Consider the following 13,548-nt stretch of genomic DNA (forward strand, 5'->3'; position numbering starts at 1 on the left):
CTGAGTGGTACCCATTGTATGGCTAGACCACAATATGTTTATCCAGTCACTTGATACTGGACATTTGGCTTGTTTTCAGTTTTTTACTTTTTACATATAAAGCTGCTTGGTACATTTGTATACAAATTATATGCTTTTGTTTCTCTTGGGTAAAAATCTACAAGTGTAATGGCTGTCTTGTACCATAGGGTACGTTGAACTTTTTAAGAAACTACGGACTGTTTTCTGAAGTGTTTGTACCATTTTATATTCCTACCAACAGTGCATAAGAGTTCTAATTGCTCCTCAGTAATGTAGGAGCAATTAGTAATATCTCATTGTGGTTTTAATCTGCATTTCCCTGATGACTAGTGATATTGAACATTTTTTTCATGTGCTGATTTACCATTTGTATATTTTCTTTAGTGAATTGTCTGTGCAAATCATATGGTCTTTTTTAAATTGGCTTGTTAATCTTCTATTAGGTTGTAAGTTCTGGATATATCCTAGTTATAAGTAAGGTATGTGTTTGCAAATATTTTCTTCGGGTCTGTGGTTTGCCTTTCCATTTTTGTAACAGCATCTTCTGAATCACAAGAGTTTTAAATGTTGGTGAAGTCCAATATATCGATTTTTTTTTTCTGGAAGAGTTTTGGTTTTTTGTGTCCTATTTAAGAAGTCTTTGACAAACCTAAGGTCACAAAGATTTTCTCCTGTCTTTTCTCTGAGAAGAGGCCATGCTATGTCTGGTCAATCAAGATGTGTTTAAATAAAAAGTATCAAACCCCAGGGCCTGGACTTAATAATTTACCCTTTCCTTTTCCTCTTTTCTAGAACAGTTCTGTGAATCTCTTGGGTTATTTTATGTATGTATGTGGTGTGAGGTAAGCATCAAGGTTCTCTTTTTGTGTGTGTGGCTATTCAGTTGTTCTAGCACCATTTGTTGAAAAGATTACTGTTTCCCAGTTTAATTGTCTTGGCACCTTTGTTGAAAATCAAATGATCGTGTATGTGTGAGTCTGTTTTTGGACTGTCTATCTGTTCTGTTGATCTATATGTCTGTGTTTATGCCAGTACCACACTGTCTTGATTACTGTAGCTTTACACTAAGTCTTGAAACTAGGTAGTCTTGAAATCAGGATTTATTTGGCAGTGAGTCTCTATTGATTTTACTTGGAATGTTGGAAGCCCTATCGGCTTCTATATTTTGTTGTTTGTTGTTTAGTTGGTTTTTAATCAGGCAAGCTTTAAACTGTTTTTTATTGTTACTTCTCTTTTAATTGTTCTGATTTCTTTCTAACACCTAGAATATTTAGATTGGTCTTAGTTCTCCATATTTATCATATTTTTCCTCAACATTGTCATCTCTGTGTTCTTTCCTTCTCTGCATTCTGGAAAATAGTGGGGGGCTTATCCACGATACTGCTGATTCAGTTTGGGGGATTTTATTTCCGCATTATTTCTAATGCAGATAGCTTTTTCTGTATCCTACAGTACATTTTTTCCCCAGAGGTAATGTTCTTTTTATCTTGTTGTGTGACATTTTTTACAGGCCCTCGTGAGTATATATATTTCTAGACTGGGTGTTGGCCAAAGGGCAGGATGTGTGAGTTGCTCCTTCCCTCCCCTCCTCTCCCTTGGGCGCTCATTGTTTGGTGGTAATCTTCTGAACCTTCATTACCTTTCTCTGTTCTCATTAGTTTTTGTAGACCCTTGGTGACCGGAGTCTGGCTAGAGCCATGTCTGACCCTACAAGTCATATAGTCCTGATGTCTTTTTAGGGCATGTATCATTTCATCCTTCTAGTTTGAATTTTTTTCAGTATTTTAAATATTTTCAACTAATGATTCTTTTTTTTTTTTAATTACTTTATTTATTTATTTTTGGCTGTGTTGGGTCTTCGTTTCTGTGCGAGGGCTTTCTGTAGTTGCGGCAAGCGGGGGCCACTCTTCATCATGGTGCGTGGGCCTCTCACTGACGTGGCGTCTCTTGTTGCGGAGCACAGGCTCCAGACGCGCAGGCTCAGTAGTTGTGGCTCACGGGTCCAGTTGCTCCGCGGCATGTGGGATCTTCCCAGACCAGGGCTCGAACCCGTGTCCCCTGCATTGGCAGGCAGACTCTCAACCACTGCGCCACCAGGGAAGCCCTCAACTAATGATTCTTGATACCAGTGAAAGTGAGTAAGCAAATGTTATTTCTCATTATTTGGGTGATATACTGTTTAAATATCTAGAGTAGTCTGTCATTCTGACTCAGAGGAGCCTTGTGTCTAAGGAACATCCTGACCCAGAGGTAGTACAACCAGACATCTGCCTCCACAGAGTTACATTTAACACATTGTCCTAGAAGAGTGGTTTTCAAACTTTTGGGTCTAGGACTTTAATAGTCTTAAAAATTGAGGATTCCATCCTGCTGGAGAAAAAACAAAATGAGGATTCAAAAGAGCTTTTGTTGATGTGGCTTATGTTTATCTATATTTACCTTATTAAAAATTAAAACTGAGAAAAATGTAAAACACGAGACAGAGTGATGACATCCTCATAAGCTTCTGGAAGTTTTTTCTGTCTGCTCGTGAGAGGATGAGAGGGAAAAAGGCAAGTGATGTCTTAGTGTTATTATGAAAGTAGTGGTGACCTCGTGGACTCCCTGAGAGAGTCTGAGGAACCCCTGGAGGTCCCTGGAGCACGCATGGAAAACTGCTGCCGCACGCAGAAGGTGGTTCTGATATAGCCAGAAAACGGAATGGGAATTGTGATTTAACACCACAAAATTTGTTGGTTGCAAGTATGTGTGTGTGTGTGTGTGTGTGTGTGTGTGTGTGTGTGTGCGTGCGCAGGGGGTGGAAGATAGAAGTGACATCTGTCTCTAACCATGAGTCCACCTCTGCCCTACCAGCCACGGGCCCCTCAGCGCTGCCCTCCAACAGTTTGAGAGGAGAGCCGGCATCGTGGCTGCCTGGGCAGAGCCATCTTCATTACATGTGGCCACTGGGTTCAGAAGATTAATGGTAACATTTTAAAAATTCACACAGACCTGGAATCAGCACTAGAAAATACAGATTTAAATTAACAAGGAAAAAGCAGAATCCCATCAAAGGAAATAAATCGTGCTGGCAACTATTGTCACATAATAAAATGTATTCTATAACTGAAGGGCTTTTATATGGAGCTGTCTGCGGCTTAGTGGCCATGTTAATTGAATAAGGTGCCAAAGACTGACTTGGGGGAAAAAAAGGGAATTTCCCTCAGCCTCTATTTAGCCGGAGCTGTGGTTGGCAGCACATGCGATGCTGGCCTATTTGTTACAGAACAGCCAGCACCCGTGCAGAGAGACGTGATGGCTTGCAGGGTGTGCCCTGTCTTCTCTGGGCCACTCTGGGGGTGGGGGACAGGGAGGAAAGCTTGGTAAAGCTGCCCTAGGATTCAGGGGCTGTCCTAGTTGGAATTCTCTGGTTACCAAACAGATTTTGGAATCATGATCCATCATTTGAGCCAAGTGGCAGAAATTGCTGGCCTCTAACGGTCAGTCCCCTGTTCCAGTGGTCCAAGACCTACTGGGGATGGTACCAGAGTGTCTTCATCTCTAGGTGCCACCCCAGGTAGAGCCAATTTCCTGAGTTCTTGGGTTTACTTCTCCTTGGCCTGCTGGTGATCTTTATGAACTCTCTTAAAATCTAAAATACACTCTTCTAGATCAACAGAGTGATCCAGAGGGATCACAGAGTGATCAACAACTTTGGGGCTCATTGAAATGACTCCACTGAAATTGCTGTCTGGGTGGGTCCCAGCCAGCATCATGGTCATGGACTTCATCTCAGCCTTGTTTGATACTCGTTCTTGTAACTCCCCTGGCTTAGGCGCTTCAGAAAAGCTGAGTGTTTAGTGGCCATGTTCTACTGAAGTGCCTGGCTTCTTCTTTCTTTCCTCCTCCAGCATCACCCAGTGCCATGAGTGGGGCATCGCTTTAATCTTATTAGATCATCAGGTTACGGGCAATAAGCCAAAGAGTGTTGGGTTAACTGATTATAATTCCAAATGTAAAAATAAGGGTTTTATATTTTTTCTCAGTAGGTGCTGTGGTAATGGGCACGAGCTCAGGCTATTAAGTAGTCTCTAAAATATTTTAAATGACTGTAAAATATTCTATCAGATGGCTGTACTGTAATTTTTTAAGCAGTCCCCTATTATTTGATATTTAATTTGATTCCATTTTTTGGCTTTATAAGCAATGCCATGACGAAGGTAATTCCTATAAGTTTCCCCAAATGATCTCTAATTGCAGGTCAGAACTGGATTCATTGGTTCATTCAACAGCATTAGGTAATCTTACAGGGTTCTCCCTAATAATTTTTAAGTGCCCACTGTGTGCAGGGCACTGTTGTAGGCACTAAGGATACGGTGGAAAGAGAAAGTGTCACGGAGATCTTGTCCTAGTGACACATAAACAAATCGACAGTCCTGTTAAGCGGGAAGGGCTCAGCAGAAAGGGAAGTGAGAGTCGAGGGGGCGCGCCACCAGAGAGAGGCGGGGTGCTTCCCCAGGGGTGCCTGACGGGAGCAGGAACAGCAAGTGCAGAGGCCCCAAAGAGGGAATGCGAGTGAGGGAAGGAGGGGACCAAAAGCAGCTGGTGAGGTTGGAGGGTGTGAGTGCAGGGGCCACAGACAAGCCCAGGTCAGAGAGGAGGGATGGGCCAGAACTGGCAGGACCTGCCAGCTGTGGGGCAGCTCAGGTTTCATTCTAACACAGCGGGAGGGTACAGGCGTTTCATAGTGGTCCTGTACTGAGGCCCTCGCGAGCGGGGCTTAAAACAGTGCCGGGGGTGGGGGGGGGCAGGAAGGGGAAGAAGCAGAACAGGAATCGTACTGCCACGTGCTTGACACGTCCTGGTGCTGTGCTGTCGGCTCTGCCTGCGTCTGTGCACTAGGAGGCAACACCCCCTTGCTGAAGGGCACCCAGCCCCTGCTGGTGGCGCTGGGATTTGAACCTATGTCGGGTGGACTCTGGGCTCGGTACTCTTCACCACTACACCAGCACTGCCTCCACTGGGTGTCCAAATCGGCCTGTAGCTTTTCCCTTTTCGCATATTAGAGGGACTGTGACCTGTGAGGGTCACTGAGCTAGTAAGTGGCAGACAGGTCGAGTCCCTGGCATCATCGGTTTCCCCGGGCCTCTCAGGGTGGACCCCAGATTCCTGGTTGAGTGATCTCACTCTGTGTACCTGATGGTGAAGACGACCCATCAGGGCAGCTTTCAGGTGACGATGGTAACCTCCAGAGGACACGCGGACCGACCTGCTCATGAATTCTAGCTCGCTTCTGCCAGCTTCGTCTCGGAGGGCCTCAGTTTCCTGTTCTGTTAACTGAAAGTGATTGTTTCTGCCTAAAAAGGTTGCTGAGAGGATTAGGCAAGGTGACATAACGTGAAGGAACCCAGCCCAGCAACTGGCAGGTGGGTCCCCACCAGATGCCGAGGAATTAGAATCTCATTTCGCTCTGAGGCTCGGCTGACTGCAGGGCCGTTCGTGTCCGTCCTCACTTTCAGGCTGATAGGAGGTTGAGCGCCCCTGGGCCACTTCTCCTTCAGCAGGGGACTTTTTCGTTTGATTTAACCACAGGTGATCTGTCTCCTCGGCCCAAACTGTCCACTCTCATTAACGGGAGGCCTCGGTGTGCCTTTTCGTTCTCCTGTCCCCACGTCCCTTCCTCCCTATGTCCAGGAACAATAGAAGTGAAAATGCAAAAGCAGCAGCTATTTGTGGTGCAGGTGCTCCTCTTCCTACGGCCCTCTCTGGCCAGGGGCCGTCCCACTGTCTGGTCTTAATGCTGCCCCGTCCCCCTCACCGTCAGCCACCAGAGCTGGAGTTTTTGGTAACCTGATTTCAATTTGATGGATCCCTATTGAACAATTGGTCTGTAAAAGAGTCAGGCCTGCAACTTGAATTCTCTTTTAATTTCCCATTTACCACATCAGCCCCACATTGTCTATCATATGTGATCAGAAACTTTTTCCTTTTTTTCCCTTGTAAATTCCTGGTTGCTGCCACCACTGACTTCTTACGTCATACCTGTTTTCCTCCGTAGCAGAGGGAGTGGGATGTGTGGTGTCATGGGTCTCCCAGAGACCCCCTGAGTCTAACTCAGCAAACACACGGGGGAAAATGCAATGGTAGAGGCAACAGCAGTTCATGTCCGAAAAGATCCAGGGGTTTTAATGCCGTAGGTTCAACACTCGATTTGTTCAACGGCCATTTGTTCAGTGATTGTCTACTCTGGGGAAGAAATTGTCCTGGAAAATGGGGTACCAACTTGATCTGATCTGGTCCTGCTCTTGAGAAGGTGTCTTGGGATAACTGGAGTGAGAGGGGACGCACAGACACCCAATCTAGCCTGCGACAAGCCCAGCAAGGGTTTTACCAGATGAGGACGCTGAGGTGGAGTCTTGAAGGATGAACGGGAGCTTGAGGAGGAGGAAGGAGGAAATGGGGATACTAGGAGGAGGGAGTGGGGTGGCTAAAGAATCAGGCTGAGGCGGGAAAAACCATGGCAGATTCAGAGATGTACAAGACTTTCACTCTTCCTGGTGGAGGGAGGGGTAAGCAGTGATAAGAGAGGCGGAAGAGGTGGGCTGGTGTGTGAGGATGGCTAAAACCAGGATACAGATGTGGGTTAGGTTGCCCAGGGAAAGTGTGTGGAGTGAGAGAACACACTAAACCACAACCCTTGCCGACAGCAACCCTCACGAGGTTGGAGGAGGAGCCAGGAGGGGCTGCTGCGAGACAGAAGGAACGAGGCCAGGGGAGGAGGAGTTGCAGAGTGGGGTCAGCCAGGCAAAACCTGTTGCCCCAGAAAGGCAGGCAGGTTCGGCCAGGAGGTCCCTGTGGACAGGGCAGCTGAGGAGCCGGGCAGCTGGATTCTCTAGCGTACACTTCTTAAGTTCCGTGGGCCGTAGAATTACCCCAAAACTGTGCATTTAGAGGGTCACAGCCGGTGGTATTGACGGGAACTGTTGAGTCTGCACGCAGTAGGTGCCGCATAATTGCTTGCAGTTCCATGACAGTCCTCATCGTGATTGGCTGCTCTGTTCCCATCTCCCGTGGCATCTCATTTTCTTCCCTCACTTTCCCGCAAGCAGGTCATCTTTTAAAATTGTAAATTGGATCTCGTCACTTCTCTGCTTAGAAACCCTTCAGGATAAAGTCAGAGCTTGTGTGGGGTCCTGGGTGCCGTGGCCCCGAAGCTCTCTTCAGCCTGGTCCCCTACCCTCTCCCTAGCCTTCAGGCCCTGACCACCCCGGCCTCCTTCCTCCTCAGCCAGACCTCCTGCTGCTTAGGAGATGCCCCGGAGCCCCTGCCTGCCTCACCCCTCCACCCCTGCCCATCCCCAGTTCCCCACCGGAACAGCACTTCCTCGGGGGAGTGCAGAGCCTTCCTGCTTGCCCTGCGTCAGCCGCTGCTCCTGTAACTTCATGGACGTGTTTGTGTCCCCTGCTGCAGCGTGAGCTCTGCAAAAGCAGCGATCCTGCCTGTCCTGCCGCCCCAAGTCCCCCCCTCCCCCGCCATCTGGGTTGATGTGGGCCAGGGCTTGCTCAGCCATCTCTTGACAGCTGAATGGCTGGGCTGACCCTGTCTTCTCATCCAAGGAGGAGGCCCTCTGTGCAGTCACCCAGGTGCACCTGTCGTCCGAGGTTCAGCCAACACGCCACCTCCTCTGCGAGCTTCCTGGAGCGGCTGTCGCACCGTGCAGATGTTCCGTGTCCTTAGTTAGGTGGAATGCACCTTCTTAGGGCTCTCGGGGCACAGCAGTCTCGGGGTGTGGGTTCTTTCCCGGCTCCTGGAAAAGCCCTCGGCGTACAGCAGGTGCAGTGCCGACACCTGCCCCCGGCCAGCTTCTCGGGTGTGCGGCCAGTGCATCGCACGGGGCCCCGCGCTCAGGAGGGCCCCGCGCTTGGTTTAACGCTCCGCTGTCGCCATCTTGAAATTCTTAATGATATTTGACAGGCCCCCCCCATGGTTTTGCACCGGGCCCTGTGCCTGCCTTGCGGGGGCGACGTGCGGGGCCACGAGAGAACCCTGGGATCTGTAGACCCCGGGGCCCAGCTCAGGGCGAGCCCTCCCTGCAGGGTCGCCTGTCACCATCTTAGCGCTGCTCACCCACAACCACAGTCAGTAACTCATTCTTCTGTTTGCTCAGCTTCATTGACTAAGTGCTGTGGTCGGAGGCATCGATCAACTGCGTAAAAACGCTCTGCAGCTGCTCCTCCCCTTCCCAGGGTTTCCGAACGCGGCCTGTCTTCAGAGGCACTGCTGGGGCTTGTCCGAGAGATTTCTGGGCTGCACCCAAGGCCCACTGAACCAGACTCCCCAGAGCTGGGACTGTGAATCTGTATGGTTAGCGGTAGTGCCTGCCTCTGTGCTGGGACGGGCGGAACGGAGTGTGAGAACCTCCGTCCAAGCGGATGAGCCCTTGGTGTGGCGTTCGGTGTCCTCTCGGTCTGGCCCCGGCTTTCTCTCCCACAGGCAGCCTAACCCTGCAGCAGAGTCAGCGCTCCCTGACTGCTGTCGCTCCTGTCTCCTCCTGGAAGACCGGCAACCTCCTCTGAGGCGGTGTCCCCGGAAGCCCCGCCCGCCTGCTTTCGTGCTCACTCAGCACGGGGGTTTTAATTCTCCTCCGAGCACGTGTCCTGTTGCACAGTGGCTTGTTCCTGCCCCGTTGTCCCCCCAGCCTGAGAGCTCCTTGCAGGGGGTAGCTCACCTCTGCATCCTCAGTTCATCAGGATTGAGCCGTGGACACAGGACTCGCGCTCAGCAAGGCCCCACTCCCTGGTCCAGCTGGCCGGCCGGTGGCAGAGATGTTTGCTCCTCCGGGGCCTGTGGGAACAGGCCCTGCCCAGAGTCATTCTGGGAGGTCACGCGTTTGTTGTATGGAAAGGGCAGCACGTAGAACGTAAGCTTTCTTTACGGGATCGTTACCCACCCCTCTTCCGTTTTAGAAATGACCGTGTGTGACCAGAGCTCAGGCTACTGAGCTACTTCAAACCAACCCCCAGTCACAACACGAAGAGGTAATTGTGTTGCTTTTGTCCCCCAGACCTGTTGGGTTTTAAATGGTTTTCCTATTATTGTAACCTTTCTTCTCGGCATTGGCTAAAGGCAGCTGATGACCACAACAAGCGGATTATATGTTTTGATCGAATACCTGCTTATGTGTGGGCATCGTGAGCCTTAATGGCCAACACCTGCGCCATAAAAGACGAGCTGGGCCGATGGAAGGTACTTTCTGAGCACCTACTGTGTGCTCCCACCTGAGGGGGGGACACGCGGACACAGCAGTTCAGGGGAACGTGCCATTGTGGTTCTCAGTGGGCGTTCGTTTCCTGGACACACATGGTAATGACACCTAACGCCTTCGTTCACAAAGTGCTTCCTGGGCTGTCACCCTCCACAGCCCCGCGGGACAGGCGTGGAAGCCACTGGACGGGTAATGGGACCAAGACAACAGGACAAACCAAGTCCTGTGCTCAGAGCTGAGCGTCCTGGTCCCACTGGTGCACTTTGCCCAGTGGGTAGAGGTCAGGATTCAATCACCCACTTCCTCGGGGCACCTGCCACATCACTTAAGGCTTGGGAAACCCTTTCTTCCTCTTGGATGTCCTTCCCCGTATGGAAAAAGGTAACCACTGATGTCTGGAAACTTCTGAGTTCCTAGGGGGACTCGAGCTGGTGGGGCAGCTCAAGTCCTGCTTGAGAAGGCGGAGGTCCCCAGGACTGCCCGCTTCCCGTGCTCTGTGGGCTGTCGGTGGCGCCTGTGCTTTCTGAGCCGTGGGGACTGCTCCGTGCACCCTGTAACCTCCTTTTTCTCCTCTGTCTTTCTCAGGCACATCTCCCTCACGCTCCCTGCTACCTTCCGAGGCAGGAGCAGCGCTCGGGCTGACTACGAGTACCAGCACTCCAGTCTGTACGCCATCTCAGGTACGTGGGGCCGCTGCGAAGGGCCCGCGAGCGCGTCTGTGTCCCAGGCACCGCCTCCCGCTACGTGTTTCCTGGCTGCTAATGGCATCTGTGTGTCTTGCCTCTCTTTTTACCCCTGCAGGGGGCCCGTTCCCTGCAGGGACCAGGCCTTCCCTTTCCTCTGTGTCGCCGTAGCGCTTAGTGAAGGGGCAGATACTCAGCATGTTTTGAAACTAATGATGAAAAACAATGCGTGGCTTTCACAAGCTTGAAGGGAGGTTTCCAGAGAATAGTCACCACATCGTTCACCTGCCAGATCCAGGGCAGGTTCCCCGCGGGGACTGGGGACCCCGCAGACCTGAGGCCTGGTGCCGCCTGCCCTCCGTATCCACGTCTGTCCTCGTCTCTCATTTCTCAAAGGCAGGTCTGTGACCAGCGGGTGCGCTGGCGTCTCCCCCACCCCCAGCGCCATCGTATGAGTCTGTGATTTCTGAACTCGGCCTTGAAATGGATAGTGTTACCTTGGCAGGAACTTCGTCAGTCCTAGTTTCCTTTTTCAAAAAACTTACAAGCCTTATTACAGAATTGAGATTCATTAGGTGCCTGGCAGGGCAGGTGACTTGCTAAGAGCTGAGGAGACCCACAAACTTGACTCTGGTTATACGGGGCCTCCAGTTGGGGGGCATTTGTATATAAGGGGGAAATGGCAAATCGGTGCCACTTACCAGCACATACCCTTAATGGTGAGTGACGTTTTGAACACGGGAACATGGCATTCATTCATGTACCATAATGAATCGGTTATTTGAAAGGTAATCTTTTTTCTAAAAATTGCAACTTCAGGTTACTAAATAGATGAAATAGAACAATGGTATAATTCATGTCAGTATTAGTTTTTCTTGTTATGATCACTCCCTAATAGGTTTGGAAGTATAAGCAAAGGCCAGTTGTTCCGTTTCTGGGTGGCGCTCCTGCTGGGGAAGGGGAAGGGGAAGGACAGGGACGTTCTCAAAGCCCTCATCCCGGCTTTTCTCCAGGAGCCAAGCTCCCCAGGGCAGCGGGAACGTGTTGTCTAAGAGAAGCATCTCCGGGGAGAATTTCTTTTGTGCGCTGGCTATTTCAGCAGAGTCGACAAGGAGCATAACAAGTGTGGAAAGATGACCTATTTTGGTAGAAAAGCTGAATATTTCCCCAGATGCCTAGTGGCAGAGTGGTGCAGAATAGGTCTGTGAAATCCAGCAGGGCGGCCCGTTCCGAATGCACATAAGGAAAGCTCAGTCAAAGCAGATGACTTTTTTCCCCTCCAGCTCGCAAATCTTTTTCCAGCCACGGGGTTCGGCTGCCCCCACCTTACCTGGATTCTCTGATGGCTTTCCCAGCTGTTGACGTTTCTGCAGAGAAGGGCCCACAGAGTGAAATCTCCTCTGGTTTGGCAGGAGTGTTCCTGTCTGCCTCTGGGCCACTGCTTCCTCGCCCCGCGGCTTTGATGAGGTGTTGTCTGGGTTCATTTCAGCTGTTAGTTTAGCAGTACCGAGGTAACAGCCTCAAGACGCAGGGGAAGCCATTCAGAAACTTCCTGTTACATTTACGTAAGTGGCAGTCAATTGGATTTTATCTTCCAAACAGAGGTAGTTGAGGCTGTGGCCCAGGGCAGCAGGCAGCTCGGGCCTCCTCGGTGGTGGCAGCACCAAATTGCCCCACCAGGGTCCAGGACTGCTTTGTCGTGATGCTGCCAGGCGTGCCCCACGGGACCCGCGGGCTCCATGAGGCCTGCAAACTCAGCACTGCGCGGCCGTGGTGCAGCTGGGAAGCCTGCCCAGCGGCAGCCTGCCTGCGAGCCATTCTGGCTAGAAGGGAGCAGAGACCGCCCCCCCCCCCCCCCGTTCCAACAGTATTTGGCACTGAATGGCATGTCTCAGTTTGGTATTGCGACGTTATGGTTTCAGTGGTTCACTCCAAAAACAGGCAAGGCAACATGTGCCCCAGCCCCCAGCCCGTGCACAGTGCCCAAAGCCATGATATCTGGCGCTCTGCTGGTAGTGGAACGAATCACCAAACTGTTCTCCTCCCGAACCAGCTCTGGCACACGTTCGCTGTGGACGTCAGGCACTGAGCCTTTGGTGCGAACTCCTGGTCTGCTCTGGTTCGTTCCTGAAACCATTTGATTACTGCGCCCCTTGCTTGCGGTCCCTTCCTAAGATAAGTAGGTTTCCAAACAATGTAATTAGAAGTTTGAAGAGCAGCTCACATTTAATTTGAATGTATGGTTATTAAAGTAATATGTACTTTTAAATGTTTTCCCAAGGGCATACCTGTTAATATATTCCTTCTGTACTTTTCACTGAGACAGTTCATCTCTGTCCTGCCTGCAGAGGGAGAGACACTGCTCAGAGCTGCCGAGAGACCAGTGGACACAGCATGTAGCTCTGTCCCCAGCACACAGAGGTGCTCGTGAAATGGCTGTGGAAGGAAGGGGGGAGGAAGGAAAGCATTTAGCCTAGTGTCTGCCTTGCCTGGGAGTACCCTCTGACCTCTGGGGCAGGTGATCGTCCTGATTTGCTGCTCCAACCCTACAGTGTCTGGGCCACCATCTCTGAGCAGCCCAGCCCATCTCTGCGTGGTGCTCCCGTGTTCAACGGGGCTGTCTTGCTGTATCTTCATATCCACCCAGCCACCTGGGGTACCACGCGTCCCGTCAGCGTCACATGCCGACTGTTCTGCACTGTCCAGCCAGTGGGTAGTTCTCTCTTGCCCACAGAATTGGGGTGAGGAACATCGTGCTGAAATCCTGAGAAGCTTATTCCCTTCTCTGCCATCTTGTACCCTCATCACAATGGCCATGAAGCACACCTTTGATCCGCACACTTCCTCTTCCAGGAATTTCCTCTGGAAAATACAGATGTGCAAAAAAGATTTATCCACAAGGGCGAGTACTGCTTCTTTTTAAATATAATACCCCAAAAAGGGGTGGGGGGTGGATATCGTAAATGTCTAAAATAAAGGCAAGTGGTTAAATTATGAAACATCCATACAGTGGCCTTAACTTTTCAAGCATCAGAAACAGTTCTGATTTAGATAAAAAGATGTGCATGAACGCTGTTAAGTGACAGCCAGGACGTGCAGTGTGATCTCATTTTTAAAAATATATCTAAAGGTCCGGGAAGGTACATGCCAAGGTGTTTAGAGTGGTTTTCACTGGATTTTCCTGCTCTTCTTTTTGTTTCTTTGCGGTGTCTCATTTTTCTGTGATAGCACGTATTGCTCTCGTAAGAAGAAAAAATAGAGGACCGGTGTTAACTTGGCACGCGCTTGGGAAGCCTTGCTGATACCAGCGATCGCCGTCTCTTCTGAGTGCTCTCTAGTCTTCTGACTCGTAATATGCTTGCAAATTCTAGTGGATATCACTTCCAGGCCACAGATCAATAACTATCTTATTATCCCTTTTCGAGGACATGATTTTTTTCTGTTGTTCAGTCCCCTGGAACCTCCGGTCCACTGATGTTCCTCAGAGACCACTGACTTATCCTTTGCGCCCGGTGGCCCTCCAGACACCGACTGAGCTTGAAAGCACCAGGCTGCTCCAGCCGTCCCCTCACCTTTCTTGCCCCTCAAATTCCCCATCAC

General features: G+C 50.3%; 1 protein-coding gene across 3 annotated transcripts in view; it reads left to right on the forward strand.

The window, feature by feature from the left end:
- MVB12B (multivesicular body subunit 12B) overlaps positions 1–13,548 on the forward strand; it is a 189,185-nt gene that overhangs the window by 99,334 nt on the left and 76,303 nt on the right. For all 3 annotated transcript variants that reach the window (XM_057548744.1, XM_057548746.1, XM_057548745.1), the window contains exon 7: positions 9,851–9,945. In XM_057548744.1, the coding sequence (XP_057404727.1) occupies positions 9,851–9,945 (95 nt within the window). The remainder of the gene's footprint in view (positions 1–9,850; positions 9,946–13,548) is intronic.

Source organism: Balaenoptera acutorostrata, chromosome 6 (assembly GCF_949987535.1).
Source record: "Balaenoptera acutorostrata chromosome 6, mBalAcu1.1, whole genome shotgun sequence".
NCBI lineage: Eukaryota > Metazoa > Chordata > Mammalia > Artiodactyla > Balaenopteridae > Balaenoptera > Balaenoptera acutorostrata.